Below are 24,119 nucleotides of genomic sequence, written 5' to 3'. Positions count from 1 at the left end.
TAACATCTAAAACTGCTCATGTGGGGATGAGATGTCTATTTATCATATCTGAAGACTTCATCCATTTTTAAATACTCTTCCTCCAGACTGGTATTTCTAAATAGAAAATTCCCTGGGATCTTCTGTTTTGGTCTAAAAGTGATGACTTTTGGATAGTTATAAGGTAAAAGTGCACCTGGCAGTACAAAAAAGAGTATTTTATTTCAGATTAGCTCTCTTCTATTTTATTCAAGAAAAATATGTGGTAACATCTGGACCTGACATCTTGTTTTGAATTTCTGTCTGAGGTTACAAAAGATGACTGAGCTTTAGAGATTTTATTTTTAAAGAAAATGTGTATCAATTAAAGTAGTGACACCAACTTTTGTTACAGTTAACATATGATAAGAAATACTAGAAGGAAATTTTTTAGGTGACTCTGAGATTGTGGTACATACTCAGACAAGCAAAAATAAATTGTTTTGCCCCTATTTCTGTCCTAGTTAAGCTAAATTTTGCATTATTGCAGATTTGTTACATTTAACTGTTAAAAAAATACTGGTACTCTGAATAACCATTTAATAAAGGAATTGAAGAGTAGCGTCTCTTCAGTGTTGTTTTGGTCCCAGTATAAAGTTTCATTCTATGAAATGTATTCTGTTTGCAACCCCGAAATCTTACTTGAAGTAAGATTGTGCTAAGACTTTTCCTATGAATAAGAAATGTTTGAGTCTGTGTAAATGATTGAACTAAAAAGCAGAGTATCATTAAATTATTTTTTTCACTTTATGGGGCAAGAATAAGAAATACCAAACTAATCAGTTTCATAAAATGTCTTCTGTTGGGTAAATATGCTTATCCACAAGCACCCAACAAAGACAGACATTATAGAATGCCCTTGTAAGAATTATAATTTCTTGACAGGTATTATGAAAGCTATGATGATACATTTTAATATACATTTCTGTTATTAGAGAATCTAGTAATAAAATTTTGAGAGATCCTAGTAGGTAGGTCAGGTTCCTTCCTGAAGGGAATTTTACTTTGGCTGGATTCTGGGACCCTGAAGACAGAGGCTGATCATGCTTGCTGCCTCGATGTTAACATTTTAAAATACCAAATCATTTAGATTTAAACACTTCCTTTTTAATTGGCATTAAGGGTTAGTTAGTGATTTTATTCAGACATGCAGCCCTTATGAGAAGCTGATCCCACTTTGTGGAGCTACTGTCTGACACGCTGCTGTCTGCTTTCTGCTGGATCTCACAAACTCCTGTCCCTTTCCAGGCTGGATTGATGTCACCTGGGATGCTGGTGGCTCTAACTCTTACCGTATGGGCGCAGAAGGAAAGTTTGACCTCAAGCTTGCACCAGGGTACGACCCTGATTCAGCGGCATCACCCAAACCTGTTTCATCCACTGTTTCAGGCACAACGCAGTCATGGAGCAGCTTGGTGAAAAACAACTGTCCAGACAAGACGACTGCTGCTGCAGGCTCCTCAAGTAGAAAAGGAAGCAGCAGTTCTGTGTGTAGCGTGGCCAGTAGCAGCGACATCAGCTTGGGTTCGACCAAAATGGAGCGGAGATCAGAAAGTGTAATGGAGCAAAATATAGTTTCAGGCACTGACGTCCATGAACCAATTGTTGTTCTGTCTTCCGCTGATAGTGTGCCTCAGGCTGAAGTAGGGTCATCTTCCAGTGCAAGCACCAGCACCTTAACAGCGGACATGGGAAACGAAAATGCAGAGAGGAAGTTAGGTCCTGATAACTCAATACGTACTCCTGGGGAGTCCAGTGCTATATCCATGGGAATTGTTAGCGTAAGCTCTCCTGATGTGAGTTCGGTCTCTGAACTGACTAATAAAGAAGCAGCTTCTCAACGACCTCTAAGCTCTTCAGCAAGTAACAGACTCTCAGTCAGTTCTTTGTTGGCTGCCGGGGCACCGATGAGCTCCAGTGCAAGTGTTCCTAACTTATCATCTCGAGAGACCTCCAGCCTGGAGTCCTTTGTACGAAGAGTGGCAAACATAGCACGTACCAATGCCACAAACAACATGAATTTAAGCCGAAGTAGCAGTGATAACAATACTAATACTTTGGGAAGAAATGTCATGAGTACTGCAAGTAAGTAAGCTATTTTTAGTTGAAGCTTTGTTGTTTCTTTAGCTTGCATTAGACTTAAAGAAGTTTGGATTCTGTTGGCCTAATAGAGAAATGAACTTAGAGCAGCCTTCACCTTGTGTGTACCTGTAGAACTCATGAAGAGCTCACAGAGTTCACGTTAGCTGGGAAGTGTTACATTGCCCTGTGGGGTCAGATTACACTGCGGTACCCATCAAATAGAAAATAATTTGAATTTGATATCTATTTCATGCTTAGGAAGAGAGAGAGAGTATGGTTTAGATCAGGAGGCTGGAAGACTAGCAATGGTAGCTAATGTGGGATACTCTTGCTTTCTGATCTCTGTAGATTTCGCATACTCACCTTGTATCTGCCTAGTTCTGTTATTTTTCCATTTTCCTCAGCAAAGGCAGTTTGTGTATATTGTGAAGTCTCTGACCTTAGGAACCAAAAACACAGTAGAAAGGAAAAAGTAAACTGCAGGATGATGCAATTTTAGTAGATTCCTGCATTCTGTCAGGCTGAATAGCTGAATGTACTCTAACACTCTATCGGTTTTCTAAAGATGGTATGGTCATTAACGCTTAGATTTGGCAAACTGTGCAGGCATATTAAGCGTAAGGAAGTTTGTAGCTAACAGTTATTTAAATGGCATTATGTACATGCTTTAACATTTGCATGTTCTCAGGTTGTATGTAGGATCAGGGTATTAGCCTGTAAGTTGTAAACCTGCTTGTTGTGAGCGAGCTCACTCTTCTGAATTTTCAGCATGGTCCTATCACAGTTGTTACTCAACCAGCCTTGTAGGTATCTTGTTCAGTGATGGTGATAATATTTTAACTGGAAAGCTGCATTTCATGAGGTAGGCAAGTTAGAAAAGTAAGATTACCCAAGCCAGAAAGAAGCACTCACTTTCTTCTTAAGCTTTCATGCTTGTCTAGGAGTTCTGTGCTTCCTTATTTAAAAATGTGGTGTTTGCTTTTAGCATTTCTAAATTCTTTTAACAGTGAGTGTTTTCTCTTTTGTTGGGGAGATTTTTTTATGTATTCTTACATTCATATTGTGATACCAGGGAGGAAATGTTTGCAGCCTGCATTAAAAATGTAAATAAGATACTCAAGGGAATATTTCCAGTAATTGATCCCCTTTTAGGCAGATAGTCAGTACCTCTGGTTCTGAAGTAATTTTGTGCTGGGGGGGAGAGAGCGAGCACCTTTGAAGAACATAGTAAGGTACTTCAACAGCATGTTTAGCAGATTTCATGAGTGTTTGATATCATACAGTGCTAAAGTTGGAAATAAGAATGTGGCAAATTAAAAATTTGATTTTAATATTATAATATCTTCATACTTCAAAATTATCCCTCATGTAGGAATTATTTTGTTTTATACATTTTTATGTGAGTAGAAACTGTAAATGGGAACTTGTGCCCCAAAAAGACATCAGAGACTAAATTTGAGCAATCTCACCAAAGTTGTATTAGAACATTGTAAAAAGCTGCTTTTTTTTTTTTTTTTCCCCCCCCTTTGGCCTGTCCAGGTTTAAAAACACTCAAAACCCCCCCAAAGAAATCAAGTGTGAAATTATGATTAGTGATATAAGTCTCTCTTGATTTGCTGTAGTGGTTGCATTTAAAAACATCAGTATTTGCCCAGGAGTTAAGTGGTGTCTAGGATAGCCAATTTCAATTTGTTCTTGAATTCAGAGCAAATGAAATGCTGATGCTTAATGGCTTTTTCTGTTTATTACAGCAGCAAAGAGTTTACTGTTATTAATTAGAAGTGAGTAGAAGATATGAGTACTGAACACCTTATTTTCAAGTTCTTAAACAGCAAAAGAAAAACCCTTTGGGTTGGAAAATTTCCATGTTTTCACAGAGATGAGCATAGGCTTATTAACAACCCTGAATTTAAATTTCACTCTCTCCCTCCCCACACATAGAGATAATTTCAAGCACTATACCTGCTTGGGTCACCTTTGCTGATTTTTTGTTTACTTTTTTATATTTTTATTTACAAACTGTTACTTATGTTCCTAAAGAAAAAAAAAAGAGTATCTGACAAACAACAAAACCAGAAAGTGTAACATTTATTTTTCTCAGAAAGCTACCAAATGCACTTAGGGGAATAATCTTTGTTGCATTGTATCCTTCTGCAAGGGCAGTAACCTTTGCAAACCTCGATAATCTAAAGTCTGAATTTCAGGCTGTTAGGATTTTTTTTTTTTTTAAGAAAGCAGTGCCTCAGTTTACATAAGCTGCAGTAATGAAAATGTTTACTTTAAAATTGCAAAACTTGCATTTGATAAATTTTAGAAAACGTAGATAGAAGAACATAAGGTTTAAATTTAATAGGTGACCCCTCAAATTTCCATGTGCAAACATGTGATTAACCTCCTGTGTTTGAAGATAAGCATGTGAGAAAATGTTTTGAAGATTGGGATGTAAATGTGTAGTTGCACATAGGTATAACTTATACGAAGTTAGGTATACCACCTGAAATTCTTTCTATTGAGTTTACAGTGAATTCAGTCTTCTTTCCGTTGTTAACAAAAATGCATTTGCTGTGTTTTATTTGAATGTGCAGTAAGGTAACTTCTTAGTTGTTGCTTGTTTATTCTGAAAATTATTTATATAAATCATCCAAGATAGTAAGGTATTCAGTCACATGTTTCGCAGTACTGTCAACTCAGGCTGGTTGCCCATCATGAACATATGTGCTAATAGTTATGTGAAAGGTAACGAGTCAGAGCTGCTTTAAGAACTTTAAAAAAAATGCACAAAAATCACAAGTTTCACATTTGTCTTGTTATGTTCTGTTCTCAGTTCATTTATATATAGTTAAACTGTTTTCCCTGTATAATTTTAATTATATTGCTGTTTAGAGGTTAAATTACATTTTAGGCTTAAAGACAGACATGGTATTGGAATAACAGATTTCAGAAATACTTTTCATAGTTGAAAATGAAATGAAGTCATTTCAGATTTACAGTGGTATTTGGGGATTTATTTAATAAAATTATTTGTTTTAAATGTATGCAAGGGAATGTGCTCAGAAGTGAGCCTCTGCATTGCAGGGTGCACTTTTGCACTGGGAAATCCTTCCCCTTTAGTCTGTTATTCTTTGTTGTAAAATAACACATTACATCTGATAAGTTTTCAACCCCAAATATATTTTTCAACACAGGGCTCATGCATGTAAATTGTACTCTTCAAGTCATTAAATCATTTATTTTATCTTACCATATCTTTATCTATAGCTTCTCCTCTTATGGGTGCCCAAAGTTTTCCTAATCTGACTACAACTGGTACCACATCAACAGTGACCATGTCTACATCCAGTGTTACTAGCAGCAGCAATGTAGCTACAGCAACTACAGTTTTATCTGTTGGTCAGTCGCTTAGTAATACTCTAACTACTAGCCTAACATCAACATCTAGTGAGAGCGATACAGGTCAGGAGGCAGAATATTCTTTATATGGTAAGTTTCATTTTTAAATGAACATAAGCAGACTTCCCATTAATGATTTTTCTTTTCCTCCCGTTGTTATGATTTTCTCATGTAGTAGTTTATTTACTGAAAAGTATTTGAAAGTTGAGCTGTTCATATGTTACTAGTTCTGTAAGGCAGTAAGTAAAATAATGTTGACATAGTAGTATTTCCTTATGTTTTCAGGCCTTTATTTTCAGCAGTTTCTATCACACATTATTATTATTTTTTATGGTATAGTTTATTTAGGCACTTAATCTCTTCCTTAATCAAATGAGTTTAGTATCTAATGTAGCTTGCATATGAACCTCTAATTAAAATCAAAATGTTATTTTTCATTGTGTTGTATAGGCATGCTCAGTGTGAGGTACGTTGTATTACTCAGTGATTGAAAAGCATCCACCATTAGGTACATGATACACTTAAAATAGTATATGAGTTCCAGGTATCTCAGTACCATAATAGTAACTGCAGAAAAATTGGAAAGAACACAGAAATGAAAATGCTGCAGAGAATGGAATTATATGATTGAGGGACAAAATCCATAGTTACGTGGGCACTATGCACTATAAACAGACATCAGGACAGAAGCTATTTGCAGGATATGAATATTGTGAAAGAAGATTGTAGTTAACTAGGTTGATAATATCTAGGAATTAAGTTGATGAAATGAAGTCAAGAAAAACCTGGGCTAGATATGGGAAAATACTTCCTAATGTAAAGTTTATTGGATTGTGAGATGTTCTTGAAAGGAAAGATACTTAATTTGTTTAAAACTTGATTGGATTAAGATTGTGTTCTATTTCGTATCTCCTATAGCCTATTGAAATTGCTTGAAAAATATCTGGTAATTTCAGTGGATATTGGAGTTGAGCTGCTTGGAGGCAGTCAATTAAGATATCTGCATGTGCCATCTCCCTTTATTCTTTTAACTTTTAAGTCTCATTTGATATTTTGTTTGGGTGACAGGTCTTAAAATGTATCATAAAGAATTGGGCAAATAGAGTTACCTTAAAGTTTCTGTTGGAGCATTGACAACAATTCAAAGGGTGTTTGGATAGTGTGCATAGTTTATATATGTATAGAAAAATGTAAAGTTCAAAGACTCATCCCAGTCCACTTTGGATTGCTATGAACTTCTTCTCTGGTTTTGGGGGGTTGGGTTTTAAATCTTAGTACTAAGTGGGTGAAATCGAACTTTATATCTGTCTTCAGCTTCTTGTTACAGAAATTAATTAGCGATTGAATCTTTAAAAATATCACTCTTAAATGTTTATTTTAAATGTCCTTTACATTGTAATTTGAGGTCTAAGCCACACATTCTTAGTGGAAATTACATCACTAACCTGTTTTTAAAATTACATATAGAATCAGAAAGTATACATTTGTATACCCTTTTTTTGTGATCTTTTGTAATTTAAAATAAGTGTAATTATAAAATGTTTGACATAAGCAAATAAGAAACTGACCATGCTTGCTGATCACTCTTAATTACACAGATGTTAAGTGCTGCTTTTGTTAGTTATGCTATTGACTAGACCCCTGGTCTTTTTGTCAGGTGTATGCTTTTATTACAGCTTTTAATCTTACTATGCCATAAGCAATGTTCTTGTTCTCTCTTGTTTAAGTGAGATTTGTTTTTTTCACTCTTCCCAATGCTGCTGTTCTTTAATTTTCAAAATTTTGCTTTAAAAATTGTTCTTTTTTTTTGTTCTGTATGTAAAATATACGTATGTATTATAGATTTTCTTGATAGCTGCCGAGCTAGTACTCTGTTGGCAGAGTTAGATGATGATGAGGATCTGCCTGAACCAGATGAAGAAGATGATGAAAATGAAGATGACAACCAAGAAGATCAAGAATATGAGGAAGTTATGGTACAGTATAGTTAGCATAGATGATATCTTAATTGACTAACAGATACATTAAAAATCCACAGGTTTTTTTTGTTTGTGGGGTTTTTCGGGGTTTTTTTGTTTGGGTTTTTTTGGGTTGGCTTTTGTTGGGGTTTTGTGGTTTGGTTTTTTTTTTTCCCCAATATGGGGTCCTAGCTATAATCTTTCCATTAATTAAAGCACATGTGTTTTGATTTAGGAATACTAGTTTGGATTGCCTGCCCATTAAGACTCTCAATTAAATGCCAAAGTTAAAATCATGTTATACTTTTCAGGGGCTGCAAACTGAATGGTACTTTACGAAGACAGTTCGTTGTCCCTTTTCCCCATTCTTGCATATATTTTGAGTATTAAGACAGCTGTTTTCTCATGCATTGAAATGGGTGTGATAAAATTGCAAGACCTCACTAGATAGGACAGCTAACAGGGCAGTCCCCTTTCTGTATGAATTTGATTCTACCACCTTCGACATTTATTCCAGAGAAAAGTGGTTTTGAATACCAGCACACCTTGAGGTCAGAATAAAGAACTTAAAAACAGCCTGGGAACAAGCTGACAGTAGAAATGATCAATCAGTAGTTCACTGGCTGATGAAATGGTGTAACTTTGTGGGTATGCTGCTCAATTTTGTAATGATGGAGTTCTGGGATATGTTTAATTGTAGGCGTGTGTGAAGGAAACTGTAATAATTTAAGTATGCCAGAGGAAATATATCTTTTAAAAAAAAAAAAAAAAAAAAAAAGACAAGACAAAACCCAGCAGGTTAGTCCACATGGATCTTTGCCTACATTATTGTGAGTTCTGGCTTTTCATTTGGTGGTTCTTTAGTGGTATGGTGAATGCTTGGTCATCCTCTGCCATTGAAGTGATCAGAATGGGTATTGCAAGGACTAAGAGGAAAAATATAAGACTTCACTAATGATAGTTTAAGATTTATTACATAAATGTAAATGTTGTTTTATGGAATTATAGAAACTTCCTCTTGTAATTAATATGCACAAGTCATTTGAACCAAAGTATTTAGCACTTTAACTTACTGTGATTGTGCTTTTAATAGAAACTCAAATGCATTGCTAAATATTTTGTTATTTCACCTTCTGCACAAAGATACAAAGTTCAGAATGGATAAGCCAATACTACTTAAATGGATCTATAATGCAAACAACCACCTTAGTTTGTAGATTGTTGATCACTTTTCAGAAATTATTAAATGGAGTTACTATTGTTGTTCATGGGAAGAAGCAGAAATAGCTCAATTAGCCTTTCCTTAAGATTACACAGCAAGAATCAGATCCGGAAAAGAAAATTTTCCTTTCTTGCATTCCAGTCCCGTTCCCTCTGATATACTATGTAATTCTTCTCAATGAGGAGTTGAACAGATTAAAAACTTGTTGTAGAAAAGTCATAAGCAATTAATACTTGCTAAGGCTTGTTGAAAATTACATTTTTTCCCACCATCATAGTTCCAGTATTTTGGTATTTGACTTAATCTCTGGATAAAACGTGTATACATTATATATCAATATATGTATACACTTTCAAAAAAAAAAACCAAACCCAACTTCTTGGTTTCAGAAAAGTTAATGTGTTTATTTTGACACCATTGATTTATTTGAATCTTTGATATTCCAAAGTTTGTGGAATACACAAAATATTGTCACCAAGTTTACTGGTCTACAATACTCTGTATTTCCCTATGTTCTGGTGCTTCATGGAAAGTTTCCTTCTTTCCAGAAATTGTAAATACACCTGCTGTAAGGTTAGCCCATTTATGTTGATTTCTGTATGTCTGTGGTTTTGGTAATTCTCTTGATTCCTGCTTGACCAGTTAAATGTGACTAATACTGTTACGTGCCAGCTTTGATATGTTTTGTGTCAATTTTCGTTTACATGACTGCTCTATTCCCTAACTAACTGTTAAATTTTTTGATCAAATGATTCTTTGTAGCAGAATCTAAAAAACAACTACTTTTTTTTTTTTTTAGGAAGAGGAGGAGTATGAAACCAAAGGAGGCCGTAGAAGAACATGGGATGATGATTATGTATTGAAACGGCAGTTTTCTGCTCTGGTTCCTGCTTTTGACCCAAGACCTGGTCGTACTAATGTTCAACAGACAACTGACCTGGAAATCCCTCCACCAGGTATGCTGACAAGGCAGTTGTGATACTTGATTTGGCTTTAGGATGGAGATTCACTGTTAAGGGCCCATTGGGCTATGGACATCCTATCACTGTTAACCAGTACCACATGATTTCATGGCTGTGTGGCTTTTCTGTGGTTTTGAATAAGAGGTTCATCTACCTCTGCAGGTTCAAGCATTATTGAGGGAAAAGTAAATCAAATGCTGTGTAAAATAAACATACTCATTAATTTAACTCGGATTAGTGATAAATCTCTTGCTATGTCTGGTTCCACCTGCAGGGAATCATCTGTATGTTGAGCTACCCAGAATAGCTTTGATTGGAGAGGGCTTGTTGAAACAGTCCAAAGCAGAGGCAAGGGGAAAGCTAATACAGTAATTGAGCAGTTTGTACAACCAGCAGCATAGCACCTGATCTCGCTCCTTAATTCATTCTTGTTTAGCAGTGTGGGTGTAGTCAATATTCATTACAGAAAGCAATATGTAGGCTTAGCTTATTTGGAAACGAGCCATTGATTTTGATGAACTGAAACGAGTTAATACAACAGGAAGATACTGTGTATGAAAAGAAGAATGCATGTGCTGTAATAATATTAAAGGGGATGTTATTAAGACATAAGGATCAATAGGGATTTCAAAAACTCCTTTAAGTTTTACTTGCATAGAGAAGTGCTGCAGTTACAGCCCTTAGATATAGTTCGTAGTTAAAACCCAGTATCATCTCTTTGGCATGTGTGGAGGAAGTCTTCACACTTCCTTATTGAGTCACTTTATTAATGTTTAAGCCAACTTGTCACACATTATCTGTTTTGTGTTAACATCTTCTCGAATGATTTTTCACATGCAGGTACACCTCATTCAGAACTCTTGGAAGAGGTTGAGTGCATGCCTTCGCCACGCTTAGCACTGACCTTGAAAGTTTCAGGTCTTGGAACAACTCGAGAAGTAGAACTGCCCTTAACAAACTTTCGATCTACCATCTTTTACTATGTACAGAAATTGTTACAGCTTTCCTGTAATGGCAATGTGAAATCCGACAAACTTAGACGTATTTGGGAGCCAACATACACGTAAGCTCACAAGTTTGTTATTCTGTGTAGAGAACACTGTGACTGATTAGGAAACGGGTGTGAAACAATGTTAGGTTTTTCTTCCTCCTCTGTAGGAAGCAATGCTAGAATTAGTTCTTCTTGCATTTACATCAGGATGTTCTTACTGGTTTTAAAGGTAGTGCTGTGACTACAAAACAAAATAAGTCCGAACTTCTAATGCTCAACTGTGACTTGTTAATAATATTTCACAAGTCAAGCAATTGACCAAGAGAGAAGAATTTGGTCTGCTTAGGGATCTGCTTGGAAGAATCCCATGGGGATACAGTCCTAGAGAGAAGAGAGGTCCAGGAGAGGTGATTGATTTTTCAAGGATCAGTTCCTCCAGGCTCAAGAACAATCCATCCCAATGCGTGGGAAGTCAGGCAGAGGCAGTAGGAGGCCTGCATGGATGAACAAGAAACTCCCAACAGAACTCAAAACGTAAAAAGGAAGCATGCAAGAGGTGGATGAAGGGTCAAGTGACCCAGGGGGAATATAGAGACATTGTCCCAGTGTGAAGGTATGGGGTTAGGAGAGTCAGAGCCCATCTGGAATTGAATCTGGTGGGGGATGTGAAGGGCAAAAAGTTAGAGCACACTTTAAGAAAGAGAACATACAAGTCCATGGGACCCAATGGGATGCTGCACCCACAAGAGCTGGCCACTCTTGATTATCTTCGAAATGTCACGGTGACTGGGAGACGTTTCTGAGGACTGGAGGAAAGCAAGTGTCACTTCTATCCCCCAGAAGGGCAAGAAAGATCTAGGGAACTACAGACTGGTCACACTCTCCTTCATCCCTGGAAAGGTGATGGAAATAGTCCTGGAAACCATTTTCAAACAAGGAAGGACAAGAAGGTGATTGGGAGTAGGTGGCATGGATTTATGAAGAGGAAATCATTCTTAACCAATCTGATAGCCTTCTGTGATAAGATGACTAGCTCAGTGCATGAGGAGAAAGCAGCATATGTTCTTTTCTTCGACTTTAGCAAGGCTTTCAACACTTTCCCCCTTGTTGACAAACTAATAAAGTATGGACGAGATAGTGTCTGAACACTGCCTGAACTGCCAGGCTCAGATGGTTGTGGACATTTGTATGAAGTCCAGCTGGAGGCCAGTCATTAGTGGTGTACCCCGAGGGTCGATACTGGGTCCAGTACTGTTTAACATGGACATTAACGAACTGTATGATGAATCAGAGCAGACCCTCAGCAAGCTTGCAACAAAACAAAACTGGGAAGAGTCATTGTTGCATGAGATGGTTGTGCTGCCATTGAGACACATCATCAGGCTGGAGAAATGGGGAGATGGGAACTCCATGAAGTTCCACAAAGGGAAATGCAAAGTCTAGCAGCTGGGGAGAAATAACTGCTGGTACAGGCTGGGGGCCAACCGGGTGGGAAGCAGCTTGGCGGAAAAGGCCCTGAGGGTCCTGGTGGACATGAAGTTGAATGCAAGCCAGCTATGCACCCTGGCAGCAAAGACAGTCAGCAGCATCCTGGGCTGCATTAGGAAGGTAGAGAGAGGTGATCTTCCCCCTCTGCGCAGCACTGGTGAGACACGTCTGGAGTGCTATATCCAGTTCAGGGCTCCGCAGTACAAGAGACACATGGACACTGGAGTGAATCTGGCGAAGGGCTGCTAGGATGATTGAAGGGCTTATCTGTCATATGAAGAGAGTCTGAGAGATCTGGGACTGTCTAGCCTGGAGAAAAAAAAGCTTGTGGGATCTTACCAATGTGTATGAGTACCTGACGGGAGAAAGTAAGGAAGACAGAGTGTAGACTCTTCTTTGTTGCGACAAGTGAAAGGGCAAGAAGAAAATGGCTCAAATTGAAATACAGGAAATTCTGTTTAAACATAATGTCTGAGCAGGGGTATTGGACTACGACTTCAGAGGTCCCTTCCAACCTCAACTATTCTCTTTACCCTAATTTGACCTTGCTTTATAGTAATGGACAGAAATTATAAGACTATAGATTGTGTGTATTTTCCATTTGCTACACCAATGTAACTTCTGTCATACTAGAAAACTAACCTATACGAAAGCAAGAACTGCTATAAGGTGGTTGCAGTTTTTTAACTTTGTATTTCAGATTTCAGCAGTGCTTGTGTTGCAACTATATTCTGAGTTGCCTTGTGTCAAAAATTGTGTGCTGTAACAAAACTGTTTCCTAGTTAGAAAGCATGAGAAATAGTTGTAAATGTGCATATCCCCTAAGTTAATACACAGCAAACTACCCTAGAACTTCAAAATTTCAAAGAGCTGGTGCATCTGTAGTGAAGAACCTAAAGTTGGTTTGGGAAATTTGCACAATGAAAGTTTGATTACTCAAACCTCACTTAAGGAAACAATATATTAAATACTTTGCAAGACAAATATCAACATCATGAAAATTAAATATGAGCTTAAGAACTTTGCTGCACCGGTGTATCCCAGATGTTCTGTGCAGCAAAGAACAGCTGCTATTGCTGGTTTACATCATGTTATCTAAATGTCACTGATGTCTAACAAGTAAATGTATAACTTCAGAATTTAGATGATGTGCTATAAGTATGAAATATTAACTCATTGTTTTGATATCTAGAATCATGTACAGAGAAATGAAGGATTCTGATAAAGAGAAAGAAAGTGGAAAAATGGTAAGTCTTACTTTTATGCCGTTGTGTATGTTTTTATGGCTGTTTAGACAAAAGCAAAACAAATCTTATTGCAGTTTTTGAAATGCTACATTAAAAACTAACAGTTTTCAATTACCTAAAGGTTATGAGAGAGTATATTTGTAAATGCATGCTCCTTCAAAAAAGACAGTATGTAATGCATGTGAAATCTTAAAGACTTGACAATCAGGAAAAACCAACATTTGGTGGTTCCTGTTGTAGGGTTGCTGGTCAGTAGAGCATGTGGAGCAGTACCTTGGCACTGATGAATTACCAAAGAATGACTTGATAACCTACCTGCAGAAGAATGCAGACTCAGCTTTCCTGCGCCACTGGAAATTAACCGGCACTAATAAAAGTATTAGGAAAAACAGAAATTGTTCCCAGCTCATAGCTGCATACAAGGTATATGTCTGCATCCAAACTTTTTTTATTATGAATGGCTGTGTGCTTTGTTTTGCAGCTTGAAAGATTCTTGTGGAGGAGGGATATGACATGGATAGGAAAGTTGAATGTTCACATGCCAATATCAAGTTTAGTTTTTGCCACTGTTTTTTTTTAATGTCTTCTGTTCAATGTAGTCATGTTAAAATGCATTTGAATCATTATTTGAGTCATCCACAACTTAACTAAGTGTTGAGGTTAAACACAGTGACCATTCTGATTTTTCAAATCATTAACTTGGAGTGTGCAGTCCTAAAGATAGTAGCACACACAGTTTTCATTCTTAACAAATTTTTTTTTTTTTTTAACAGGATTTTTGTGAACATGGATCAAAATCTGGATTAAGTCAAGGGGCCATTTCTACTCTTCAAAATTCTGATATCCTTAGTTTGGCAAAGGAACAACCTCAGGCCAAAGCTGGCAGTGGGCAGAACTCCTGTGGAGTAGAAGATGTTCTGCAGTTACTTCGCATTTTGTATATAGTTGCCAGTGACCCTTACACAGCACGAACTTCTCAAGAAGGTAAGTTAGTTATCTAGCAGACCTTGTTAAATGTTTTAATGAAAACAAAATAAAGGAAAAATTTTCTCTTGATATTTTCAGAAGGAGATGAGCATCCTCAGTTTAACTTTCCACCAGATGAATTCACAAGCAAAAAAATTACTACAAAGATTCTGCAACAGATTGAGGTATAACATTAATGTATTATACACAATGTATATATGTAATATTGTTTTTAAGACTATTATACTCTTCCTTACTTTGACTGTTTGAAATTATTAGCTTTTTTGCCATTTTGACTTTTGAATTGTTTCACATTATATTTACTTCCTTATATTTTGGATGAGTAAATTCTGTAAGAACAGCCTAGTCTGACTGAAAACATACCAAGAAAAAAGTTGTAATGGAATTGTATCTTTTGGTTATGAAGAATAATTTTTTTCTGCACCAAACATTGATGTTACCATGTAGTGTGTGTATGTCTGCCTGATGATATTGTAACAAAGGCAATTAATTGTGTTAGGGTTCACAAATGTTTTATTGTTTATACATTCCACATGAAGCTTTCAAAAATAGCACTTAGAAAACATATTCTTGGTACCAGGTTAGTAGTTGCGTTACAAGGAAAACTTTAAGATGTAGTTCTTCAGTAGAACTACATTTTCTTTAACAGATTTAAAGAAGATGAAGATTCTTGCCTTGCTTGGCTCTTGTGTGCTTTTTGAGTTTTTTTTATCATTATTATTATTATTACTATTATTATTATTACGGTTAAGTTGCCCTAATTATTAATTTTTAAAAATTGAGTTTTTCATGTTCTTTTGAAGGCTATTCAGGCACAGAATATCTTTGTAGTAATAATTTCTGCAGTCTTTTATAGAAGAGACTATAATAATATTTCAGGGGGGATTGTCTTTACTACCAGTAAGTTTCTTTTGTGTCCTCTGGTATTGAGGAGTTAGTATATAACCACTTTTGGGCAAAACTTGGAAGTAATTCTCTCCGGGTAATTGTATAATCGGATCTCCCCACAGTGCTTTGAGTAACACATATCCCAGAGATTTACTACAGCTTTTAGTGTGTTTGTGCCAAAGCACCTTGTGTCTACTCTTGACTCCTAGAAATTCTGTGAACTTGTCATTCATAGCATTTAAAAAAAAAAAAAAAAAAAAAGGCAGTTGCTGAGAAGGAAGAAACTTGCTCAAGCACAGGTGAAAACTCTGTACTTGGGTGTACCAGGTGTCTATGTACTTAATTACAAGCTTGTTAGGACAACCTGAGTCTAATATCAGAAACACTTTTCCCCCCCTCCTTGCATTAAACTACAGGAGCCTTTGGCACTAGCAAGTGGAGCTTTGCCAGACTGGTGTGAGCAGCTAACAAGCAAGTGTCCTTTCTTAATTCCATTTGAAACAAGGCAGTTGTACTTCACATGCACAGCATTTGGAGCATCAAGGTAAAAAAGAACCAATACAACTACCTTTTTTTTTTTTTTAAAAAAAAAGAAATATATGTAGGGGGGGGGGGGGGGGGGGGGGTATTGCTTATTCACAGAAGGACCTGATCCTAACAAGATAGATTTTGCTTGCCAAATGTAAAGCATTTTAGATAGCAGGAAAAAAAAGGAAGAAGATGGAAAACTTCAGAAAGACTTTTGGACACTTGAAACATTTCTTGTTCATTGTGTTAGAGGTTTTGTGATGACTAGCGTACCTTCTGTTTGATATTATTCAGGAAATTGCTTTGAAGAAATTTCAGTTTTCAGCTTGGCTAAAGACTTGCTTGTGTACCTCTAGCTAGGCTATATCAGGCAGTAATTCGACTGGGTTGCAGTTCATTGCATAAAGGAGTAAGAAACAAAATTAAAAAATTCTGAAAATAAATGTGAATTAAATGTTTTTTGAAAACGTACACTAAAGCACATATCTTTTATTTTTGTAGTTCCTACAGTGGTTTGGTGATTGTTTGCTTTGGTTCATTTATTTTTAATTCACTAAAGTCTTAACAAAACAGACAAAATCTAACAAATAGATGCTATTTTGGAAGTTAGTATTAGCTGCATAATGAAACTGTAACAAAAACCAGACATTAAAACATTTAAGCGTACCCTCTAAAGTGTTTCATTACCTAGGAATCCTTAATATTTTGATTGCAGCAGTGGTTACCTTGAGAGTATGTAGACAGTGTAAACCTTTTTGCTGGCTTACTTTTATGTAATGAGAAGGAAGAACTCGTTTTTATGGGTTTTCTTGGCTGGGTTTTTTGTTTGTTTTTCCAAAGAGGAAGAAAAGTATAGACAGTGAGTTGCAAAAATTACTGTTGTGTCTAATATGCAGTAGAAATGCCTCATGAATAATGTAAAGTGAGGCATTTAAAAAGAAAGAAAAAGGCAGAGAAGAAAAGGTATTGTCTTGCAAGACATCAGTTTAGATCTTCTTAACATGGAAAAATTGAACTTCTGTGGAAAAATGGTCCAGAAAACTGGACCATGTGTGTTTGGGTTTTTGTTTGTTTGTTTGTTTTTTGTTTTGGAAAAAGGTAATGTTTTAGAAAAACTGTGTTTTAAAGAGATCCTTCAGGAAATATTGCATGGTATTTACGTGATAAGTAAAGAGCTTTCTTAAGCTCTTAAAATATTGGAAATAGCTCTTAAAACTCATATACTGTATATGAACTCTGTGTGGACACACACATGGGCCTGTACACTCTGTTCTGTGTGTGTCTGTCATGACACTTGACCATACTTGCAAAACAACCAACAGATGGTAGCTTTGTAGATAGTTTATTGCTGCGTAGATGACAATACATACAAGAATTTTGAACTTTGACTTCATGTAAGTACTGCTATTAGAGGCGGCTGGTTTTCCTTCACTGATATGGGTCTATATGTGTATGATTGCACTTCAACTTTGGTTCTAGGTTTCTCTAACAAGTGTGTAAGTAAGTAAATCTTGCTGTGAAACTTGGTCAGTATCAATGGGGTGACATAAACTGCCTTGCAATATATCATGGAAGTTGTACTAAGTGTCTATAAACAGTTTTGAGCACCTGTGATTAAAAAGTACTACAGTAAATGCTACCCTCTGTTCATTCCACTGTAATATGAAAACCAGTAATTCGGATCAAGAATTATATGTTTTCATTGGTGCTATCTGTTACATCAGAAGTTATGGCTGGCCCTTCATAGTAATTAAAAATTACTTAGTTTGCTAAACTCATAAAGTACGAAGCAGCCCATCTCAGATATTTCTGAGAAATACTTTGGTATATAACTTCAAAAGAAAAAATAGAAGGAGGTAACTAGTGCTGAACAAGGTAACCTTTTCTTAGTGGCTACTTTCAATTTTTCGTGCTGGTAGACATTGAAGTTAAACATCTGGTGTGGTTTGGTTTTGTGTTTTTTTTATTTCCACCCCCCACCCCCCTCCAGAGCAATTGTATGGCTACAGAACAGACGTGAAGCCACTGTTGAGCGGACAAGGACCACAAGCACAGTGCGCCGTGATGAGCCAGGAGAATTCAGAGTTGGACGCCTCAAACATGAAAGAGTGAAAGTTCCACGAGGTGAATCCTTGATGGAATGGGCGGAAAATGTCATGCATATTCATGCAGACAGAAAATCTGTTCTAGAGGTAAAGCATATCTGCCTAGCAGAGCAAGGTTAGATAGCTATTTCTAATGTACTGGCCGGGATATTGAATATCCTGTTCACAGCCAACACTGAACATTTCACTAGGATTTTCTTTTATTGTTAACATTCCTTATGTTTTTCTAGGTTGAGTTTTTAGGGGAGGAAGGAACAGGCCTGGGTCCTACCTTGGAATTTTATGCATTGGTGGCAGCAGAATTTCAGAGGACAGATTTGGGTGCTTGGCTTTGTGATGACGACTTTCCAGATGATGAGTCTCGTCAGGTATATTTCAATTTGCATTTTAAACTGAGTACTTGTATAAAAGAAAAATGAACTAGATATCCAGGAAGAACACATGATCAGTGAGCAGCCACTCATCATGGTCAATAATGACCACTCTGCTCCACAGCTTGCTTGCTTACCTATTCTCTTTTTAACAGAGAAGTAGAGTAAGTTAAACAGCACAAATACATAATTAAATTCACCTTTAACAATGTCAACTTTTTTTCTGTGTGTCTTTTAAATCAGGTTGATATTGGTGGTGGACTGAAACCCCCTGGATACTATGTACAGAGATCATGTGGACTCTTCACAGCACCATTCCCGCAAGATAGTGATGACCTTGAAAGAATAACCAAACTCTTTCATTTCCTTGGAATTTTCTTGGCTAAATGCATTCAGGACAATAGACTTGTGGATTTACCCATTTCTAAGCCTTTTTTTAAACTCATGTGTATGGGGGACATCAAAAGTAACATGAGTAAGTTGATATATGAGTCACGGGGTGACAGAGACTTGCACTGTACTGAAAGTCAGTCGGAGGCTTCTACAGAAGAAGGGCATGATTCCTTGTCGGTAGGAAGTCTGGAAGAAGACTCCAAATCAGAATTTATTCTTGATCCACCAAAACCTAAACCTCCTGCCTGGTTTAATGGAATTTTAACATGGGAAGACTTTGAATTAGTAAATCCACATAGAGCTAGGTTTCTAAAAGAAATTAAGGACCTTGCAATTAAAAGGCGTCAAATTTTAAGCAACAAAAGTCTGTCAGAAGATGAGAAGAACACAAAACTACAGGAATTAATGCTGAAGAATCCATCAGGTTCGGGGCCTCCACTTAGCATAGAAGATTTGGGGTGAGTTTTCATATTTGTTTCTAAATATGCAAACAGTGTTGTGTTAGAGACAAATGTCAACACGTATAATTAAAAATGGAGATTTCTTCATTTTAAATAGTATCATTGCAAAGAGGAATCATTCGAGATGCAGCAAGATCCAGTTCGCCATCTGTAGCTATATTCTTGTTCCTTAGTTTGTGGCTTTTCTCTTCTCACTTGCTCCATTTTCTGATGTTTAAACTTAAATGTGGCTGCACTGCAATGCTGCATGACTCTCTAGGAACACCCAAATACTTGTAAAGACCTTTAGAAGAGTGAATCGGTAATTTCTTTGCTATTGATAACTATGAAATTTATCAGGTTTTTCGGAGAGCTTTTAAAGAGGACAGATTGAAATTTCAGATTGTATTAATACATGCTCTGCGGTATTTGAATCCATGTTAAAAAGAACATTTGCTAACTTTTAGCAAATGTTAAAGACACAAAAGTGCTCATACCTGTGTAAACTTGTGTCAGGATGTCATCTTTTGTAGTTTTAAATTATTTCCTTTGAAACAATAGTCATTTTTCTACCATTAATATTTATGGGTTATTTTTTAAAATCATGTTGTGCCACAAGGATTGCCTAGTTAGAGTTCAGCAATTGCTTATGGCCTTGCGGACTGTAGCATGGCTTGTTATAGCGAGAAAGCAAGTAGCACCATTGAAGGGCCTAAATGTATAGTATGTTAAGTGGCTCCATAACTGTTAGTGCTGGAAATTAATGTAAAGGATTTTTTGAGTTTGTGAACTGAATTGAACAGTTTGAGTAGTTTTGAAGCTGGTAACTTAAGGATATCAAACTCTATGAAATTTTCAAGGGTTATCAAATCCAAATAAACAGTGGGCGAGTACACGCATGTGCATACCATAGATTTGAAACGTGTTATCTGTGTAGTCCATTACTGATTGTAGTTCTGTACTGTGGTACCAATGTTCATGTATACACAAAATGGTCCACAAACAATGGTTTGAAATGTAGTGGAGATGCTTTCAGGTGTGTGGGGTGCAGTTTATAGATCTGGTGTGTTTGCAAAAATAGTAGCAGATTTGTTTTGCAATTAGTAACTGTCTTTGTATTTTGAAGTCTAAATTTTCAGTTTTGCCCTTCATCCAAAGTATATGGGTTTACAGCTGTGGATCTCAAGCCAGGTGGTGAAGATGAGGTAAGGAAACAACCTACCTTTACAGTTCAAACAGCAGTTAAATTTTTACTGTCTAAGCAGTAACTAATGCAAAATGAATTCTTACAGTATTTATTGTCCTTGCAGACTGTAACAATGGATAATGCAGAGGAATACGTAGATCTCATGTTTGACTTCTGCATGCATACTGGTATACAGAAACAGATGGAGGCATTCAGAGGTAATTTTAAATATGGTAGAATGTATATGCAGTTAGGTGGCCTAATTGATGTTCCGGGTGTGCTGGCTTAAAGTGGTGGCATAGAATGGCTTTAAAAACCAAACTTTTTAAATTACGAATAGATAAGATACTAATTTCATAACACCTTTGCATTAGTTATGTCATTTTTAATCTTGAAGAGGTTCTGTTTACCTTAATTAAGAAACTGTTGATTGATTCTAGTTTGATTAAAATAGAATTGAAATGCTGACATTATTTTATAAACATTCTCTTGACTTAAGTTTATAACTGTATCTTGTGTAAATTTAAAGATGGCTTCAATAGAGTCTTCCCAATGGAGAAGCTGAGTTCCTTCAGCCATGAAGAAGTTCAGATGATTCTTTGTGGAAATCAATCACCTTCTTGGGCAGCTGAGGATATCATCAATTATACTGAACCTAAACTGGGATACACACGAGATAGGTACTTACATTCCAAGTGATTTGAAAATAGTAGCTAAAAGGTACATTCTGGACAAAATGTCCAGAACCTTCATTAGATGAAGATGCCAAATTGGATGGGATTGGTGGTCACTGAAGAGCAAGTGATTGTCTAAAACTACGTGAAATAACCGTGTGTGTTACAACAGATAGGTTAGAGGGTACTTGGTGTTTTTGTGATGAGAGAGGATAAAAAAATATAAAATATTAAAATGTGAATAACTAGTGGAAATGTAATGGCAGCTAACTAATACAGGCTATTAGAAATAGCATGTTAGAATTTTTACTTTCATCTTTGGTGGTGGTTATAATTTCTGTTCAGTTCGGTATAGTTGTTTGTCCCTTATTTCTTGCTTCTTCAAGTGTAGTTAAAAAAGCAAATGTACTGTGCAGGGAACAGATCTACTGGCGATTGGCTATCAGGAGGTGGTCTCGATGTTTTGGGGTTTGTCGCGTTTGAGGGTTTTTTGCTGCTTGTCATGTTTGGTAGCAATAGTTAGCAAAGTAGCAAAGTTACTTCCAGAACTGTGTCAGTATAAGCATGCTGAAGGATCCTCATCAGTCCAAGGTGCTGTGTGGAGCAATTCTTCTATTGACCCTGCCCTGCGTGCAAAGATGCAGCTGAGATTACAGTGCCTGATACCCGAGGGCCTGTTTCAGCAGGCTGTGCTTTTCTTCATGCCCCCTCTTCCCACTCACTTTCTGGGCTGATATGGATGAAAGTAGTGGTACCTGGAGGATTCCTTGAAGATCTACTGTAATCTGTTACATTTTTCCCATTTTTTTTGCATGAGGGCCTTTAACAGGATAGAAATGAAATCATATCTAAATTGAAGTGGCTTTATACTGCAGAAGTGGTACAGAAAAAGTCTTAAGATTGTAGTCAGTTGGGTTCTTTTCATAGAATAGGTTTGAGCTCTGTCTACTTCTCTACCCATTCATACACAAGATACCCAAATAACATTCCAAGATAAGTATGGAGAAAAGTTCCTATTTGGCTACATTTTTCTGTGTAACACTGAGCAAGGAGATTAAGGAAGTATTTTTATGGGTTTTCTGATGTTTTATTCTTAACTCAATATTGAACAGGCACTACAATCTTAAAACAACTGCTTTGATGTGACTAGTGATGGTAATTGTACTGTCTCAAGTCAAGGGAAATTAAAAAACCACTCTCTTGTAATGTTATCATAACTAATTATTTTAATTTATTTTTAAGCCCTGGATTCCTTCGATTTGTGAGAGTCTTGTGTGGTATGTCTTCGGATGAAAGGAAGGCTTTTCTCCAGTTCACCACTGGTTGTTCAACACTCCCACCAGGAGGACTGGCAAACCTACATCCCCGGCTCACTGTTGTACGCAAGGTACGGCTTCTTCAGAATGGAATCGTTGCTATGTTAGGAAAGAACACTGGGTTTTGGGGGTTTGTTGTTGTTCCCCCCTTCCCCGACCCCGGTTTTTAATTTATGCCACTATGCTAAGCTTTCAGTACTAACCTCTGTTTCAGGTCTGTTCTCTGACTTCGTATTTGAATATAAAAGAATTAACATACATATAAAGTAAATATATTTGTAAGTTGGTCTGTAGCTTCCCTGATCCTGCTGTTCCTTGACAATTGGTGTTACATATGCAGAGGACCTTAGGACTTTTAATTTCCATATTGAGTGCTGTGAGCAACTGCAGTAAAAAATGTTCTTTCTTGTCCTCAGGTTGATGCTACAGATGCAAGTTACCCATCTGTGAATACCTGTGTGCATTATCTAAAGTTGCCTGAGTATTCTTCTGAGGAGATTATGAGAGAGCGTCTGCTAGCTGCTACAATGGAGAAAGGCTTCCATCTCAACTGAGCCGCTGACTGCAACGTGGGACAGGAGAAAGTGTTTTTTGATACTAGCGAAGCCTCTTGTGTTTGTGTGCAAAAAATATGATCTCCACGCTGTGCTCTGATGAGACTTGCCTTTTTTTTCACCTGTGAGGCTTTAGGAACATGTGGAATACGTTTGTTAGCTGCTAATGACAAAATAAATCCTTGTAACTACACAGCCAGCAAGAAATTGGCACAGAACACTGTGTGATGCTTCAAGGGCTTGCACAACTGGAAATTAAGGTGGTTCTGTTTGGCTGTTCCAAAGAACAGATCATCAGATTTTCAGTGTTCACTGACACAAATTTCTAACAGTGTATTTGTGTAAAGTTTGTCATTTAATACCTTGTACACTACAGTTGCCATCACTGATCCCTGTTTTGCTGGCTTTAAGCTCAGAAACTTGCTTCCTTAAAACTTAGAGTTAATGGGCATCTCCAGCTTTTTCTTTTTTAATGGTGCCTGCACTATTGGAGTATTTTAGTGGGTTTTTGCATATAAACATGCACAACCTTTTTTTTTTTTCCTTTTTTCTTTCAAGTGGGAATATATTTTGATTTCTTAAATGCCCTGCTATAAAGATCAAATCCTTAAGTGTGTTTGTGCGGCTCGGCAATAGAGCTATTAAAAAACACTGGTTCCTAGTGCAAGGCACACTTAAAGCAAGTTTTACTTTGGTTGTATTTTCTTTGTATATTATAAACATTTATTTAACTTGTTGCAGTTTGAAGTTTAAAAAAACCACCTGGTATGTAAGCTCAAAAGTAATCATTAAAATGTTTGCAACATATTAAACTGTCTCCTCTGAATACTTCATTAATACTTCTTATGTTACTAAATCTCTGTACGTGTTCTGAACAATCTGCCATACTTTTCAAGGTTTAAAAGAACTACATGGCAATAACTGATCTCTCAAACTCATCTCTGTGCCCAAATCTTTTCAAAATTACACCGTGCAACTTTTTAAGAACTCATCTGGCAGTGATAACGCTGCATGCGGCAGTTTTTGGTGCTCTTCAGTGGGCCCATGTGACCTGAGGTTACAGTTCTTCATTACATTGGAATAAAAACTGGGTCAGATGATGCAGCTGATTCAGCTTTCCTTGAGATGGAGTGCCTGTCTTGGTTTCAGCATGTGGTGAGGTATTTATTGGTAAAAAGTGGCTTACAGTAACATAAAGCGAGTTGCTAATATGTCTTTAAAGATATTATTAAGTGCTTGATACCAGAAAAGAAATTACTCTTTTAGTTGAATCTGCGTGCTAAGTTTTGTTCTGTGCCAGTTCTCTTTGGTAACAAATC

General features: G+C 36.7%; 1 protein-coding gene across 4 annotated transcripts in view; it reads left to right on the top strand.

The window, feature by feature from the left end:
* The window catches only part of HECTD1 (HECT domain E3 ubiquitin protein ligase 1), a 68,785-nt gene extending 45,179 nt beyond the window's left edge, over positions 1-23,606 (top strand). For 2 of the 4 annotated variants that reach the window (XM_075713122.1, XM_075713121.1), the window contains exons 25-42: positions 1,267-2,103; positions 5,359-5,580; positions 7,333-7,466; positions 9,470-9,626; positions 10,473-10,695; positions 13,304-13,358; positions 13,599-13,781; positions 14,132-14,342; positions 14,424-14,509; positions 15,650-15,777; positions 17,752-17,953; positions 18,097-18,234; positions 18,481-19,088; positions 20,197-20,275; positions 20,381-20,474; positions 20,786-20,936; positions 22,173-22,317; positions 22,663-23,606. In XM_075713122.1, the coding sequence (XP_075569237.1) occupies positions 1,267-2,103; positions 5,359-5,580; positions 7,333-7,466; positions 9,470-9,626; positions 10,473-10,695; positions 13,304-13,358; positions 13,599-13,781; positions 14,132-14,342; positions 14,424-14,509; positions 15,650-15,777; positions 17,752-17,953; positions 18,097-18,234; positions 18,481-19,088; positions 20,197-20,275; positions 20,381-20,474; positions 20,786-20,936; positions 22,173-22,317; positions 22,663-22,800 (3,791 nt within the window). In that variant the 3' untranslated portion in view covers positions 22,801-23,606. The remainder of the gene's footprint in view (positions 1-1,266; positions 2,104-5,358; positions 5,581-7,332; positions 7,467-9,469; positions 9,627-10,472; positions 10,696-13,303; positions 13,359-13,598; positions 13,782-14,131; positions 14,343-14,423; positions 14,510-15,649; positions 15,778-17,751; positions 17,954-18,096; positions 18,235-18,480; positions 19,089-20,196; positions 20,276-20,380; positions 20,475-20,785; positions 20,937-22,172; positions 22,318-22,662) is intronic. The other 2 variants (XM_075713123.1, XM_075713124.1) reach the window with 2 other exon arrangements.
* Positions 23,607-24,119: the final 513 nt, after the last annotated feature.

Source organism: Pelecanus crispus, chromosome 6 (assembly GCF_030463565.1).
Source record: "Pelecanus crispus isolate bPelCri1 chromosome 6, bPelCri1.pri, whole genome shotgun sequence".
Classification (NCBI taxonomy): domain Eukaryota; kingdom Metazoa; phylum Chordata; class Aves; order Pelecaniformes; family Pelecanidae; genus Pelecanus; species Pelecanus crispus.
This window is presented reverse-complemented; position numbering and strand designations above follow the sequence as displayed.